Source organism: Coenobita brevimanus, chromosome 6, assembly GCF_032717465.1.
Source record: "Coenobita brevimanus isolate Jiangsu-jjx chromosome 6, ASM3271746v2, whole genome shotgun sequence".
Taxonomy (NCBI): Eukaryota; Metazoa; Arthropoda; class Malacostraca; order Decapoda; family Coenobitidae; genus Coenobita; species Coenobita brevimanus.
The window spans coordinates 54,370,925-54,388,683 of record NC_136959.1 but is presented as its reverse complement, the minus strand read 5'-3'; the positions used below and the strand labels follow the sequence as shown (position 1 = coordinate 54,388,683).

The window sequence follows — 17,759 nt, the reverse complement described above, 5'->3', positions numbered from 1 at the left end:
TCACAGTTATGTAACTTTTACAATATTATTTATTTCACTCAATTAGCATACAAGTTGGTTGTAATGTGTATATGTAGGCATTAATATGCAGTACCCTTGCTTCCAGTACGGTATTTTTGTGAGACAGTACTGCTGTATTGGACTAAATCCGCACTGGACAAACAACAGACCTTATGGAAAAAATGAATAATGTCAGACAAGCCTTGAAAAAGTCCCCTCAGAAATCAACTTAGCTACATTTTGACACAACTAGATTTTACCAACCTTTAAGGTGAGTGGTAATGGGCTTAAGGGGGAAGGGGGGGTTTTCCAAGGCTGTAGGAGATCCTACTGACCCCCTGGAGGAGGGCCTTCAGGATTCTGAGGAGGTCTCTCTGCCTCAACTTCCCTCATAAATCCCTCATAGTCACACACTGACACATCGTCATCTTCGTCATCAGGGGGAAGTGCAATACTGCAATTTGACTGGCGCACGTCATGAGTCATGAGGAAGGCGTACTGGACAGCATGGCAGTACTAAGGAAATATTCCTCGGTGTTGACCATCTTCCCCCACGCGTGCAGGTAGTAGTACTGGACGCAGCATGTCAGTACTAGAGAAGAACTCCTTGCATTTGGCCCACTTTATGCAGCCAATCCATACTACAGTAGTAAATTATTTTATTTTTTTTTGCTGACCGTACTGGACAAATGCGTACTGGACACGAGGGTACTGTATTATGACAATATTTACTGTCGTTGGTACAACAGTGGGCGTGACTGAGCAATATGTAGGCATAATATGTTATAACACAATACTGTATGTACCTACGGTATGTAACCATATAGCCATAGGTAACAATATGTAAAACAGGTAGTTATGTCTGAGTTCTCTAGGAAGAGAACTAAACATCCCCTTACCCTAAACTAATCAAGAATGCCAAACACCTCTAATCATGTGCCGGAAAAGTGACCGACACACACACACACACACACACACACACACACACACACACACACACACACACACATGCACGCACATGCACAAACGTACACATACAGTAGGTACGCCCACACACTTTAGCTGGAAGCTAGAGGGGGATATAAGTCCGATATCACATGTAGGAAGGGGAAAAGACAGGGTTAGACAAGGAGAGAACAAGAGAGAGAACAGAGAATGATAGGGAGTAGGAGAGTGAGAGTAAAGTAGGAGGACTGCAGCTAGCACAAACTGTTTCTAACCATAGGCTACGTGGGTCACACAATGTTCTTACCATTTATTCATATAACTATCTCACAAAAAACTCCATCAACCCAAATCTGCCCATTTCATCATCCCACTTAAAATATGAAGAGGATAATGGAACAGAGAAGGCCTATCCTGACATCTACAATGCCACACCATTACTGTTTCTTAGTGCCTTTCCCATCAATGATACAACCAGATACCCTTCGTAGTATAATTACACCCTCGGCTACGTCTGCTTACGTTGGTGGCTAGCGGTTAACTACGACAAACTACGTCACCTACATTGGTGACAGAGGTAAACTACGATAAACTACATTCACTCACACAATAAGTCCGTACCTCAGTACCTGCCTTTGTCTCGCCTTAGTGACTCGCTTGCAGGAATGGCTGGGAATGCTGTAGCTTTTGTTGGGGTCCCCTACCTTCTTCAGGTTGTGGCCCTCCTTTGCTGTATTTTCGTGTGTGTGGTGATGGCCCCACCACCACCTGAGAAGCAGTAGAGGAAGGGTTTGACTCTGATGTAGAAGTGTGAGATACTGAGCAAGGTTAACCACAGCTGGAAAACAGGATGCCCAGTGCGGGAATATGATCTAGCCCATTCAACACTGTTTGAAATCAAGAAGTCACGGGACGAGCTTACGCAGTATGGACAGGACTTCAGCGAAAGCTCACGTATGGGTGGCAGAAAGGTCATGGCTCAGGCCCGGCGCGCCATTATCGATCGGTTGACATTGTTGTGGTTTTGCCAGCAATGTGGTGCCGGTGTACTAGTGCACGGGACCGCGATGAAGACTGCAGCCAAGAAGTTTGCATGCCTGCACAACGTGCATGACTTCAAGGTGTCTGAGGGATGGCTCTTTTGCTTCAAGCTTTGCCATGGACACACTGGCTGTAAGGCACATGGCAAGGCCTTGGACTCGGCAGCAGAGGAAGTAGACCTGTTTCCCCAGAAAGTTCGGCGCCTGATTAAGGACAAGGGCCTTGCCCTTAGTCAAGTCTATAACGCTGACAAAACCGGTCTATTCTACCGGTCCTTGCCCACCAACACCTTGGCTGAGGAAAAGGAGAAGACTGTGCCTGGTCAGAAGTTGTCCAAACAACATGTCTCTGTTTTGTGCTCTGCCAATGCCAACAGAATGCACTGCCTCAAACCTGTTTTTTGTTGGGCGTGCAAAACAACCACGCTGTCTGTGGGTTAATGGATAGCTTGCTTGTTGTGTGGTACCATTCTGTGAAGGCCTTGTTTACCGCAAAGATCTTCAGTGATTGGTTCCACAGACACTTCATCAGGGAGGTTATCAGTTATCAAACAGAGGTTTTTGGTATCGCTCGTGACTAGGTGAAGGCACTCCTGTTTCTGAACAGTGCACCCACACATCCATCTGAGAAGGATTTGGTTTCTTATGACGTGCAAATTAGGTGCATGTTTCTGCCACCTAATACAGCTGCTCTGATTCAACTAAATGGACCAGGGTGGTATCATGGCTGCCAAGAGACTGCACCGCTGGAGATTCCTGAACGAAGTGATGGTGGTGCTGGAGGACGAGGATGGGGCCGAAGACCCACGTGGGGAGCAGACCTTGCAGAATCTTCGGCATTATGGCCTGATGTCTGCAGTGTTCAATTGGGCAAACACCTGGAAGGAAGTCTCCGTGAAAACCCTCAAAAGTGGTTGGTCTTGTCTCCTCCAGGGAATCGGAGCTGAGCACGACTTGCTGGGGTTTGATGTGGATGATATCCACTGCCGCCTTTGAACAGCAGGAGAAAAGGTGTACGTGGATGACATGAGGGATTGGCTGGACAACGATGGCAGCAATCCTGGTTATCAGACCATGTCTGGTGAGAAGACTGCTGCTGCTGCCTCTGTGGCATGAAAGAGGACGGCGAGACTGACGAGGACAAGGATGAGAGGACCCTGACTATCAGCCCTCCAGAACTCCATCACTTCCATGTCTGAGTGTCCTCCATGGTTACCTGGAGGGGAAGCTGGAGTATGCAAAACACGCGCACTGTGACACGGAGTTGGTGCTGCTCAGCCAGGCAGTGGAGCTGCGGGGAGTCCAGGACACTGTCATCCTCCGGCAGAATCGTCTGTCCAATCGTCAGACCAGGATCGACTCCTTCTTCAAGCCTGCATCCCCCATGAGTGCCAGTTCATTCTCAGCACTGACACCACCACCACCACCTCATATCCCTCCTTCACCATTACACCTGTAACCGAGCACTTAGACAACCGTTGGACATAAGCTTGCGGCTGTCTTTGGAATCTCCTGAGATGGGTAGGCCACCATCACCACACCGCATGTCACTGCTCATCATCTATCTCCAGCAGGTGGAAGAGGAGGAGGAGGAGTTTTTTGACATTTGCTAATTGCGAAGATTAGCCACTAGACCACGTAGGACAACTCTACACCTGTTGGAGGTGTGCGGGTTAAGAAGCCTGTGTGCAGTGCACTGGGTGATAAGTAACCCAACCGAATGTTTTTTGGCAGGGAACTTTAAGTTTCTTTCATAGTTTACTTGGTGTAAAAATTTATTTAGGATATTCCCATGTGTGTATTAATGTCAAAATATGGCAGAATGACCTGAGAACAGTGCGGAAATTAGGAGGGGTACAGTACATGCTGTAGTTTATAGGTAGGGGGTTTCTTGGTTTTCAGTGTTTTTTTTTTTTTTTTTTTACTAGGTGTTGAAAATTATTTTGGATAATCCTATGTATGTTTTGGTGTCAAAATATGGCAGAATTACAGGAAAACTGCCAAAATAAAGAGTGCTGTACGTACGGTAGTATATAAGTAGTGTGTTTTTTGGTTTTCAGTGATTTTTGTGCAAGGTTTTCTTGGTGTTTAGCATTACTTTGGATATTCCTATGTGTGTTTTTATGTCAAAGTATGTGTGAATGACCAGTAAATGCTGCCAAATTAAGCATAGGTACTGTACAAATACTGTAGGCTAGGTATAGGTTGGAGGTTGAGTATAGGTAGGGTCCGGGTATAGTAGGGGAATAATGTTAATTATCCGGATGTTGCCACTACTGGGACATGTATTTGGCTCTATTATGTCTGAATAAACAAGTGATTACTGTACTACCTTCCGCACTTTAGCCACAGACTTGTAGCTGATGGAATGTAGTAGTGGGTATAGGTCTCCATGTCTCTTCCCATCCTGAATGCTCTCATGTTTCTGTGCTTTTTTCATCTCTTATCTGTGCACTCTTGCCATTCCTACTTCTTAACAATCATTTTAGAAGAAAATTTTTGTTTTCTAGTTTATGATCTAGCCCTCGGGAGCAGGGGGGTGGTTGCTTTCTCAGGCAGAGGAACTCCTTGAGAGTGAAATGGCTGGGAAGCATGCCGGCACGTGACTGGTTACAGCATAGCTGGGTCTTTCGGGTGTGGGCAATCAGGCAAGTTAGCTGCCTACTGCGACTGCAACACAATGGCGAGGTGTTCTGGAAGTTAGCCAAAGAAACCTTGATGGACTCTGAAAGAACAATAATGGCCCCCAGTCCCGTGCAGCCCTTAAATGGGCAGGGGGTGCTAAGAATCTCACGGTTGCCTCATTTACAATCTAATTCCTTTGTCAATGCAAAAAATACAATTAAAATTGGTAACTGGAATGTGAGAACGCTAAATCATGACGGTAAAATCGATGAGTTAGTGAAGGTTTTTCAAAATTACGGACTTGATATTTGTGCTCTGACAGAAACTAGATTAACTGGAGTCGATAAGTTGGATTTGGAGGATGGTATACGTTTATTGATATCTGGTCGACAGGACAGAATGCATTATCAGGGAGTAGGATTGTTGCTGGGTTGTAAGGCAAATAAGGCTTTATGTGAGTGGGATCCTATAGATGAGCGATTGTTATACGCACGGTTTAAATCAAATCATGGCAACATAGTCTGTTTGTGTGTTATGCACCTACTAATGATGCACTCAATGAAAGGAAAGACACTTTTTATGAAAAGTTGCAAGAAGGAGTAGGAAGGGTACCTAGACATGATGTTTTGATCTGCGTTGGAGACTTTAATGCAGTAATGGGCTGTTCAAATGAGGGATTTGAGGCATGTATGGGTAAGATGGGAGTTGGTAGTAGGATGAGTGAAAATGGAGTGAGGTTTGGAAGCTTCTGTCTAGCAAATGACTTAGTCATCGGGGGCACACTCTTTCAGCATTGCAATATACACAAGACAACTTGGGTGTCGCCGTGTGGAAAATATAAAAATCAGATTGATCACATCGCTATCAGTAGGAGGCATAGAAGTTCTCTGCTAGATGTTCATGTTAAACGGGGAGCGGATATTGGTAGTGACCATCAACTCAGCATTGCAAAAATAAGGTTTAAACTTAAAAATCAGAAGAAGGAAAAATCTGGTGTTGGTAGATACGATATTGTTAAGCTTAGAAGGGAAGGAGAAGAAAAGGAGGAATTCAGATTAGAATGCAGAAATAGGTTTTTGGTGTTGGAAACGTTGGAAGAGGGGGAGAGAAGTGTAGATGAGATGTGGGAGGATGTGAACAAAGTTTTGCATGAGACTGCTGAGTGTACGATTGGAAGGAGACATAGCTTCAGGAGAAAGAAATGGATATCAGAGGAAACGTGGGATATGATAAAAAAGAGAGGTGAGGCTAAATTGAGGAGTGAGATGCAATGCGTTGATGAACAAGAGATTGAATTAGCAAGAGCTGCGTACTGGAGTTTGAATTCAGAAGTAAGAAGGTTAGCTAGGAGAGATAAAAGAAGATGTGTGGATGAAAAGGTTGCAGAGACTGAAATCTTAATAAACAAAAATGATGGACAGAGTCAAAGAATAGCATATGAATCGATTAGAGAACTGAGTGGTAATGCAGGTAAACGCAAGGAAATACCAGTTAGAGACTGGGAAGGAAATTTATTGACCAAAGATGGAGATATTAAAAATAGATGGAAAGAGCATTTTGAGACAGTTCTTAATAGACCAATACCACCAGAAGAGGATATACCGTCTGCTCAGGAAGATTTAAATATAGAAACAGGAGAGTTGAGGCTTGCAGAAGTGGAGAAAGCAGTAAAACAGTTAAAGAATAATAAGGCACCAGGGGAGGATGGTTTATTTCCGGAAATGTTTAAAGTGGAGGGGGATAGATTAATAATGATCTTGACCAAGCTATTCAATAAGATATGGGTGACGGGGTTACTACCATCAGTTTGGAAGAATGGTGTAATTGTTAAAGTTCGAAGAAGGGAGACCTGAGTGAATGTGGTAATTGGAGGGGAATCTCTTTGTCACCGATAGCTTTGAAAGTTTTCAGTAGAGTGTTGTTAAATAGGTTGGAGCCAGTGGTTGAGGGTATTCTGAGGGATGAACAGGCTGGTTTTAGAAAGGGACGTGGTTGCAATGATCAGATCTTTATAGTTAGGCATTTGATGCAGCAAGTTAATGAAATGAGAGTACCATTAAGTCTTTGTTTTGTTGATTTTGAAAAGGCTTTTGATAGTGTTTCGAGAGAGACTATGGGGAAGATCATGAGACATTATGGAATACCAGAGGAGTTTGTGAGGGTCATTATGAACATGCATGAGGACACATTTTGTAAAGTGATGGTTGATGGTTGTCTGAGTGATTCGTTTGAAGTCAAGTCTGGAGTAATTCAAGGTGGTGTTCTATCGCCTTTACTATTTATATTGGTCATTGATTACATTATGAAACGCGTTGGAACAGAAACCGGTGCAGGTATACTTTGGGGAGAGAACAGGAAACTTTTGGATTTAGATTATGCAGATGATATAGTTTTGATTTGTGATGGGCCAGAAGAGATGCAGAGAGTGTTGGACTGTTTGGTGAGTGAAGGTCGCAAGGTGGGTTTGGTTATTAATTGTGGAAAAACTGAAATAATCAATACGAATATGGAAAATGCGCAGGAATGTGTAATTGGAGGTATGGTTGTAAAGCAAGTTGATAGGTTTAAATATTTAGGTACTTATTTAGCCAAGGATGGTTCTTTGAACTTTGAATTCGAGGAAAGGTTAAAGAAGGCTAATCAGGCAATGGGAATGCTTAAAAATATTTGGAATAATAACAATTTTTCTGTGCATACAAAAATCAAACTTTATAAGGTAATGGTTAGGATTATCTTAATTTATGGACACGAGTCTTGGTACAGCACAGTGACTATGGAAAATAAATTCTTGGTGTTTGAAAATAAAGCACTTAGAAGAATATTAGGAGTTAAGTGGTGGGAAAGGATACCAAATAGTAGAATTAGAGAAATAACGGGAGTGCAGCCGATCGATGAATATGTTAGATTCTCACGATGGAAGTGGCTAGGACATGTGTATAGGAGACAGGGAATAGTACGAGGTACACCAGGGTGGGTGGCACTTGGTAGGAGAGGTAGAGGAAGGCCAAAAGAGACGTGGGTGAGGACAATGAGACGGGAAGCTGGAGATGAGTGTTGGGGAGATCTTGAGGAGTTAGCACAAGATAGGATGTGGTGGTGTGAGTTCATCGAGGCCCTATGCATCCCCGAGGGTGCCACAGGAAATGATTGATTGATTGATTGATTATGATCTCTTAGGAGAAGTATAATTATGCATAAAGCAAGTGTTAGATTTGGAGTGTTACGTGCATAGCATACTGAAAGACTAAAACAAGGGTGTCTTCCTGTGAAAACAAGTGTTTTGGTACGTTCTTTAACTGGAGACGAGCTGTAGCCAACTAATATTGTGCAAATCACTGTACTTGCAGGTGACCACAATGCAGTTTTCAGCCCATAACTCGTGAACTGTAGCCTGAATGCTTTTCTAAACATGAAAAGAAACATCTACACTTGACAAGCAGCATTTTGGTGTATAGTATAGTACAGTAGTGTACGTGTTTTTGTTTTGGAGTTATGACTGATGAAGAAGAAGAAAGAACAAAATCGATATTTTTGGGTTTCGATTTTGCAACTCCTGTGAGGGTTAGCAAGACACAGTGAGTAGTTTTGCACTTGAATAGCAAAGGTCGTTTAATTCATAAGCATAGAACTAAGCTTTGTGACCATTTTCGTTCGGATTCTCCTATACCCTATAGTACAGGAAACCAGTTTGAACCTGCATCATTCCTACTTACGGAGTGCTGCTGCACTCTGTGATTTGTTTCTTGAGTCAAGTTTGCACATTAGGTGTTTCGCTTATTGAGATCCCGCATATTGGGAGACCCCAATGTACACGATAATTATGAAATATCCACTCAGAAGTATTTGTCATTAGAAATTATGTGAATAGTAACCACTCATTGTGAAACCATCGATCACTTGTACATATTTTTTTTTATCAAGTGTATGTTTCCCATTTTTGTGTGTAAAATGTATTTTCTCTGTTAAAGAAAGGGTGTTAACAAAGAGGAATACTTTTCTGCCAAGCGTAGGGCTAGAAAAGAGGTTTACAGGGCAAAATCTGAGTCTCAGAGACTTTTATTGGATAACCTAGTGTTGAAGAATATATTTAAGGTGGCAGATCAGATGAAGCAGGATGACAGGGATATCATAGGTGAGCAGTGTATGAAGAATGATGAAAGAAGGATAGTGGTGAACAATGGGGATATTAAAGATGCCTTTAGAGAGCATTATAACCGGTTGTTGAATGAAGAGTTTGACTGGAACAGGGAAGGTTTGGAGCCAGTAGATCCAATGTTTGGCCCTTGGCCTTTGATTGATGCTGCTGCTGTGAGCAGGGCATTAGGCAGGGTGCAGGTGGGGAAGGCAGCAGTTGTGTCTGGGTTGACTGCCGAAATGCTGAAGGCCTCAAGAGATATAGGAGTGGTGTTAGTTACGACATGATAATTATAATTATATATGAATGTGTTGCCCCAGACGATTCGTTGAAGAGTGTGATTATAAATGTGTTGTACAAGGGGAAGGGTGATGCCCTGGAAAGAGGAAATTATAGAGGCAAAAAGCGTTTGGACCAGATAATGAAGGTAATGGAGAGAGTCCTAGAAGATATGATTAGAGAAAGAGTGAATATTGATGAGATGCAGTTTGGGTTTATGCCAGAGGGACTACTGATGCCATATTCTTTGTCTGACTGCTTCAGAAAGTGTATATAGCAAGGAAAAGAGATCCGTACCTTGTTTTTGTTGACCTGAAGAGGGCCTTTGACAGAGTTCCTAGGGAGGTGGTGAAGTGGGCAGTGAGAAAGCTTGGGATTGAGGAGTGGCTGGTTAGGGTGGTTATGGCTATATGTTTGGGTGCACACACCCAGGTAGGAGTAAACGGAGATTTGAGTGATGGGTTTTCTATGAATGTTGGTATGCACCAGGAGTCAGTCTTGAGCCTGTTGCTGTTTATCATGGTACTTGAAGCCCTCTCATGTGCCTTCAGAAATGGACTTCAATGGGAGATGTATGCCAATGATTTTGGTGTTGATTGCAGAGAATGAAAGGGAGGCAGAGGAAAGAATTAGGAAGTGGAGAGATGGTATGGGACACAAGGGCTTCAGTGTAAATGCAGATAAAAAAAAGTGATTGTATCTAGGGCTGGTGACAGTACTGTCAAAGAAGAGGGAGAGTGACCATGTGTGGTTTGCCACAAGGGCGTGGGAAATAATTCCATCTTGTGCAGTGTGTGTGGTAAGTGGGTGCATAAGAGATGTAGTGGTGTTAGAGGTAGACCGTGAGATAATTCTAATTTCATGTGTGCAGTGTGCCAGGGATAGCATGTGGAGATAGTTAGGTGTGAAAGGATTGATCTCGTTAGCGAGTCTCTCTAGTATGTGGAAGAGTTTTGTTATTTGGTAGACATGTTAAGTGCTGGAGGTTGGGCTGGAGCTAGCTCTGTGGCTAGAGTGAGGAATGGTTGGGAATACTTTAAGGGCTTGTTGCCTCTCCTGACATTGGGAGGGTCCTTCCTCTGTGCTGAAGGATCTTTGGATGTGACATGTGTTAAGAGTGTAATGCAGTATGGTAGTGAGACCTGGGCAGTAAAGGAAGAGGATATTTGCAGGCTCAAAAGTACAGAAATGACAGCGATTAGGTGGATGTGCAGTGCATCCTTGAGTGCAAGGCCTGTGGGGGTTACATTTATGATGGAAGAGTTAAGAGGTAGAATGGGACTGGAATGTATTGGTGTTGTGATGAGGAAGGGTAGATTGAGGTGGTTTGGGCATGTGGAAAGAATGGGGCATGACAGTTGGGTGCAGAAAGTGTGAAGTTAACATTATGGGTAGGGTTGCGAGAGGTGGACTGAAAAGACCTAGGATGAGGTTATTGAGCGTGACCGCAGGGATAAGGGACTGAATATGGAGGCTACTAGAGATAGAACAGCATGGAGAGCCACCATTTGGTGACCAACGCCAACGCATGCAAGCATGTTGGATCCTTTAAAAATGAAAACAGTATTAATGTCATATTTTATGGTATTACACAGAATAAGTTCCCATGAGCTGTTGATATTAAGCATTTACTGAGCATATGTGTAATGTACAATGCTGTACTGTAAATGGAATACAGTGGTTTATGAAGTGAAGATGGTTTGATAGTGTACAGGTGTGGAGGAGGAGTATGAATGTAGGAAAAAGAAAGGTGTTGCTTTCTGCTGTCAGAAATAAAGTGTATTAGAACATATAAATGTGATGTTTATATAAGACTTGTGTGTTGTAAATGTAATTTGGAACTGATAGGTACATGCGTGTGTGTGTTTCGTGTACCTAAGAAAAAAAATAATGATGGAAGTAATGAAAACTTATATGTTTTGCAAATGAGTTAATAAGTTAGTGTTTTAAAGAATGACAGATTTTAAAAAATGACACAAGAATACAAAAGTTATTGTGTTTGGAGAATGATAGAGTGGGGAATGATAAAGTAGGGATTATGGTTGGAAGGTGGGGTGTGGAAAGGAGGAGTAAGAATGGGCAGTTTTATTTGAGATATGTACCGACAGGGTATAGTTACCATCAAAACATGTTTCACTTGTAAGTTAGTTTTTATTTTAGTGACATTAGCATGCATAGGCCTCTTCATGTGGTGGCAGCTTCTCCTGTGTAGCATTCTTATCCATTTCCTTGCTGTCCCCAAACCTAGAGGTTCCATGTAGGACATCATCCCACATCGTTTTTGTTCTCCCTCAGGGCATTCTTTCCACATTCACATCTGTGACCCTCCTCAGCCAGTCCCCTTTCCCCATCCTCTCAGTGTGTCAAAGTCATCGACCTAGCTCCTGGTTTGCATTATTTCTGTAATATCTCCTATGCCATATCTATCTTGCAGCCCACTTTATTCATTTCATGTAGGTACTGTACAGTATTAGGATTTAGGCGATGATGGTGAGGATAGTGATATACTTATCTAGTTTATAACTCCATTCTTTTGTCATTTTCCAGCCCAAATATATACACAACATACTAAAGCAAGCCGAAAAGCGAAAGTTAGAGAGTGAACGTAGAATGGAACGTAAGGTGCAGAAGGAACGTGAGGCAGAAGGGGATGAGTTTGCTGACAAAGAGGCATTTGTTACTGCCTCCTACAAAAAGAAGATGGAGGAACTGAAGAAAGCAGAAGCAGAAGCCAAACTGGAGGAGATGAGAGAAGGTGAGGTTAGGTTTTACTGCTGCTAAATGCACATAAATTACCTTTGTGATTTCATGCATCCTGGTCAGTTTAGCACTAAATAACTTTTTTGTTATGAGGTAATTTTGGAGGGAGGAATTAAAAAACAGTGTGACTTGTCTTTAGTTACATTTTCAGTTAAGGTCACTGTGTGAGCTATGCAGTAAGAAGATATACCATATAATAGGTCTTTTGTAACCACTGAGCAGATGTACTGTAGACCCTCAGTTTCGACAGCTAATATATCCAGGAATTTTACTTTGCAAATTGCACCATTGAAACCCACACTATACCGGGTATGATGGTAGGTAGGGGCGCCCATCATCCACTCACTCATTGTAGCATTGCCTTATGATCTCTACACTGGGTGACAAGCCAAATGGTACCATTAACTACGCTGGGTGGCAACTGTATAACCGGGGTTTCTGGTGGGGTCAAGTGTCCCCCAGATTATCTATCTATCTATTGCCAGACGCCTCTATCTAAAATCACTAAATTATGGCTAGCGGTATGGAGAGCCTTGGAGGGCTCAATACCTGCCCATGGCCCCAACCAAATGGGCAGATATGCATGGCCATTTGGAATGAGAGAGATGTGAATGAGGAGAGTAAGAGGATGGAAGTGGTGAATATGTTCAAGAGTGTGAGATATGCCATGATTGCATTGTGTGAAACTAGGATGAAAGGGTGTGAAATGGAGGAGTGGGAAGGTGTAAAGTGTGTAAGGTCGGGCATGAATGGGTGAGGAAGATGCAAGGAAGGAGTTGCTTTGTTGATGAATGAAGTGTGGCAGAGTGGAATGAGAGATTACAAATGTGTCAGCTCGAGATGTATGTATGTATGTCAGGTTCAAGTTGAGAAGATGAAAGTGGCAGTGATTGTAGCGTATGCACCATGTGAGAACAGGAGTGAGTGAGAAAGACAGGTTTTGGGATGAGCTGGATGAAATAGTAGAACAAATGAACAGGAGTTATTAAGTGATTGTAGTGGACGATATGATCGGTAGAGTAGGCGCTGGTCCTGTGAATGATATAATGAGTAATAATGGAGTACCAGGAGAGAATGATAATGGGAAGCAACTGAAGGACATGTGTCAGGAAAGGAGGTTGTGCATTTGTAATTCTTATTTTAAACACATGGTATAGAGGGAATGGAGATCATGGTGAAAGGAGCCTGATTGGCTATGTGCTCGTTGAGAAATCAATGCTGGGTAGTGTTGCTGATATGAGGGCAGTGGGAGGAAGATGTGGTTTATCAGATCATATGATTGTGTTATGCAAGATCAAGCTGAGAGGAAAGAGGTGGATGAAGAGAGGGAGGAGCTGTCAGGGAGACTGAAAGTCGAGAAGCTGAGGATCAAAGAAATGACAGATGAGTACGGTGCCACAGTAGGATAGGAGTTAGAATCAGTGATGTGGAATGAAATGTATCCGGAAATATTGTGGAATATATATAGGGATTGCTTAGTTAGGAATGCTAAAGCAGTGTGTGGTGTGGCAAGAGTAACAACGAAGAAGAAAGGTATGGCATAATGGGATGAAGAGGTTAAGAGAGCAGTGGAGGAAAAGAGGAAGAAGTGGCTAGAGTGGATACAGGACAGGGGTTCAGTTGAAATAAGAAATGAATATATTGAAATCAAGCAACATGTAAGGAGACTAGAGAAGAGGAAAAACGAGGAGGGAAATGATGATCTAGGAAGAAAAATTAATGCAAATTACTCCGAAAATAGGAAATTATTCTGGAAAGAGGTGCAGAAATGTAGATGTGACAGTGGAAAGAAATGTAAAAGTGTGAAGGATGTAAGTGGTATTATAAACCCATGGGGATCAAGTAAGGACCAGATGGAAAGAATATTTTGAAAGTCTGATGAATGGGAATGGAGAGAGCAAAGTGACTGTTAATATGATTGGTTCTGGGGGTGTACAGAGAAGGAATGCAGTGCCAGGAAATGTGACACTTGCAAAGGTGAAGAATGCTGTGAAGTGGCTGAAAAATGGGAAAGCAGCTGGGGTTGATGAAATGTATGCAGAGATGATTAAGTGCATTGGGGAGAGTGGAATGAAGTGCTTGTTGGAGATATGTAAGAAGGCATGGATGAGTGAAACTGTGCCAGTATAGTGGAATAAGGAATGATTGTACCCCTGTACACTTGCTCCAGAAAGTATCGGTGCAGACTACGTGTTAAATATTATGACACACGGAACAAAGGAAACTGGAAATTGCAGTTCTGTCCTCCCACACGCAGGCATCTCTGACGATAAATGACTGCTATATCAGATACCTCTTGTGTCCTTCATGATGAGTAGGGGATGGCCGTAGATGTTATAATATATATTAACGGGCTATCATTGCCACTTGGTCGAATCATTCCGGATGACATCGGACCCACAGTGCACCGATACTTTCTGGAGCGAGTGTACAAAAATAAAGGTGATTGAAATGAGTGTAAAAAATATCGTGGCATAAGTCTTTTGAGTGTGGTAGGGAAGGTATATGGAAAAATTAATACAGTATAGAGAAAGTAAGAGAGAGAGCAGAGGTCCTAGTGAGTGGCAAACAGGGTGGCTGTAGGAATAGCAGAGGATGTATGGGTCAAATATCTGCAGTAAGACAGCTATTGGAGAAGGCGTGGGAGAAGGATTATAAGGTATTTATGGATCCGGAAAAAGCATACAGCAAAGTAGACAGAGAAGGATTATGGAAGGTTATGTGCATTTGCGGTGTAAATGGTAAGCTGCTAGGTGCCTCCAAGATGGTAGTGAGACATGTGTAAGGGTAAATGAGTATCCAAGTGATTGCTTCACAATCAGTGTGGCTGTGCGGCAAGGTTGTGTGATATCCCCTTGGTTATTCAATATATATATGGATGGGGTGATAAGAAAAGTAAAAACTCGAGTGATGGAGAGAGGGATGGCATTGGTAATGAATGGTGATGGATGGAATATCTCAAATTTGTTGTATGCTGATGATGCATTGCTACTTGCCAATACCAGACAAGAGCTTGGTAGTGCTGAGTTTTGTAGATGTCTGTGAGCATTGTGCCTTGAGAGTAAATGTAGAGAAGAGTAAAGTGATGGTTATTGAAAGAGTAGGTGACTCCCAGTGTGATGTTACAGTGAATGAAGAGAGACTGGAATTGGTGAGAAAGTTCAAATACCTGGGTACAGTGACAGAAGAGAGAGAAAAATGTGCAAAAGAAGTGGAAAGTAGAGTGACACAAGGAAGGAAAGTAGCTGGTGCTATGAAGGCTTTGACAAAAAACAGAGGCTTGAGTGTTGCAGTTGCATGAGGCTTACATGATAATACCAGCTTTAACATACGGATGAGAGACTGTGGTGTGGCATGAAAATGAAAAGTCAAGAGTGAGAGCAGTGGAGATGGGACTGCTGAGAAATGTACGTGAGTACAGAGAGTGGAGAGGATATGGAATAATGTGATTTGTAAAAGATGCGGAGTGAGGAAGTCCGTGGACACCAGAATCAAAGAGAGTATACTGAGATGGTTTGGTCATGTTGAGAGAAAGGACAACAATAGAGTGGTGAAAAAGTACATCTGAGCAAATCTGAAGGAGGGAGGAGGTGAGGTATGCCAAGAAGAAAGTGGAGGGATATGGTGTATGACTGTGTGAGGAAGAGAGGCATGGAAGTTGGTGAGACTAAGGCACTGACCAGAGACCAAGCTGTCTGGATGAATTTTGTGCAGAAAAGCACATAACCAGGGATTTGGCACCTCTTTTTAATGTGACAGCATTCGGATTGACTCTATCAGATAGGTACATGTGAAGCTGCTGGACGTGAAGAAAGTTTTTTTGGCCCGTTTGATGGAGCCAAGATTCTGTGGACTGGAATGATGAGTGAATGGAAGCGTGGCCCATTGAATTAGGCAAACTTAGGCTATCTGGACGTTGCTGCTCCTCACCTTGCTTAGGGATGGGAAAGGAGGTCTGAATGATGATGATGATCATCATGACATTGGTACGGTGAAATCCCAAAATTCTCCCAGTGATTCCCCTTTGGCCCTTTTGAAGAACTTTTACCCTCTCCTGATCATACATATCATTCATTATAATACACATACAACCAGAGATGTAGAGTTAGAGTTGTGGAGGTGGAATCAGTCAGAAGCAATTTTGGGCAGAGTTGGTGAAAATGTACCTTACTGACTCCAGCTCCATCTTTAAAATAAAAACTTAACATTATCATAATAATACCTGTGTATGATAAATATAAATACAGTACAGGTATATCCTCTTATACTTATTTATTACCAGTATGTTAGATCCAGAAACAAAATTTAAAGCCTGTTATTTAAGTCTTAGTTTTTATAGATACACATTCCCATATCTGAAACCCTTAGGACGAGACACATTTTGAAAATTGAAATTTTTTGGATTTGGGAATGATAGTGGTTCATATACCATATGTCACAGTAACACCCAAGGGAGGTCTGGGGCAGCACCTCGTAAGCCAACACATTAATGTTTTTGAAGTGAGTCATATGAAAGTAATCTCTCCAAGATCCAATGTAATAGAGCCAAAGGCATGTCTGGGACTTGGTTTTATCCAGGATGTGGCAAAAATGCCCTTGGACAGGTACTTACAGACCCAAACCCAATCTAACTTTGAAAGCCACCTAAATAACTCCCTACTATGCACAGCACCTATTTAAGACCCTATGCACACAAATAAGGGACAGAAACCATGATATAAATGAAAAGGAACCAGTGAATGAGAAATTAGAAGTGAGTATGGAAACTATTTAGCAGTGTACTGGGTACTTACGACATGTCTGTGACTGTCTGAAAGATTAACCCACCTCCTCTAAGGCTCTGACATTGGAGGAGGTGCACTTGAAACACGTACAGTAATCCAGCATTGTGCTGTACTTAATCCTTTGCACTGTGAATTATAATTGTTTAACACTGGACATTCTATTCTTACTTGCGCCATGCCAGTTGCAACGCGCCAGTGTTGCACTTAACACTTAATCCCTTGCACTCTGAATTATAATTTCGTAACACTGCGCAACACTGTAAATTCCCATGTGGTCTAGTGGCGAGGTATCGCAGTTTATTCATTGTTTATTCACAAAAACGAGCACGTGACGCAGCCATGGCGACGAGCGTGCAGTCACAATGGTAGGTAGGCGGGAGCGGGAGGGGAGGATGCAGGAGCACTCTACTACATGCCAAAACACAGCTGTTTGTCACCGTGCGGCAAATTTAAACTAGGGATGAACACTTTTTTTTTTTCTTCTTCTTTTTTTTTCCACTCCAAGAACCCGAGTCCAAAATGTCTGGAACTTCGGGTGTCCGGGACTTGGGCTTGCAGGTCTTAAAGGGATTACTGTATTCACATTGAGTGGGGCAGCACCTCGTAAGCCAACATATTAATGTTTTTGTAGTGACTCTTACAAATGTTCACATTGAGTGGGGTAAATAAAGACTACCATACAGGGCTCTTGCTAACTGCCGATGGTTGCGAGCCATTTGGCTCCAAAGGTTTCAGATTTACGAGCCAAATAAATTTTTAGTAGCCAAACTGACTACGAGCCGAAGTATTTTACAAGCAGTAAATATATTTATTCATTTATTTACACATTGTCTATTTTTAAACATTCACAATGGCGACAAGGAAAGACTTAATAATCGATCACAATGTGCTTTTTTGTTCATTTAAGTGAGATTTACTTATTTTATAGTTTACTGGGTTTTGAAGTGGATGTATTTTCTCCTCTCCAAAAGGCGACTTGCATGTAAAATTTGTTTGCTGAAGGAAAAAAATACTCGCATTTGCAAGTTGTGGCTCGCCAAACACAAGCCCTGCCCTAAATTAGGGCTGAAAAACGATTCCAAATCATGGTTCCACTTGTCCTTCCATCCATCCTTCATCTGATCCTGTGTTGCCCCACGAGCAGTGTAGGAGCCCAGGGCTAGGCAGTTGGCCCTGACATTTTAGATGAGA

General features: G+C 42.5%; 1 protein-coding gene across 1 annotated transcript in view; it reads left to right on the top strand.

Moving 5' to 3' along the window:
* Positions 1 to 17,759, top strand: part of LOC145401271 (uncharacterized) — a 68,771-nt gene that overhangs the window by 32,667 nt on the left and 18,345 nt on the right. Inside the window, exon 4 of the mRNA XM_080273601.1 lies at positions 11,572 to 11,779. Within this exon, the coding sequence (XP_080129727.1) occupies positions 11,572 to 11,779 (208 nt within the window). The remainder of the gene's footprint in view (positions 1 to 11,571; positions 11,780 to 17,759) is intronic.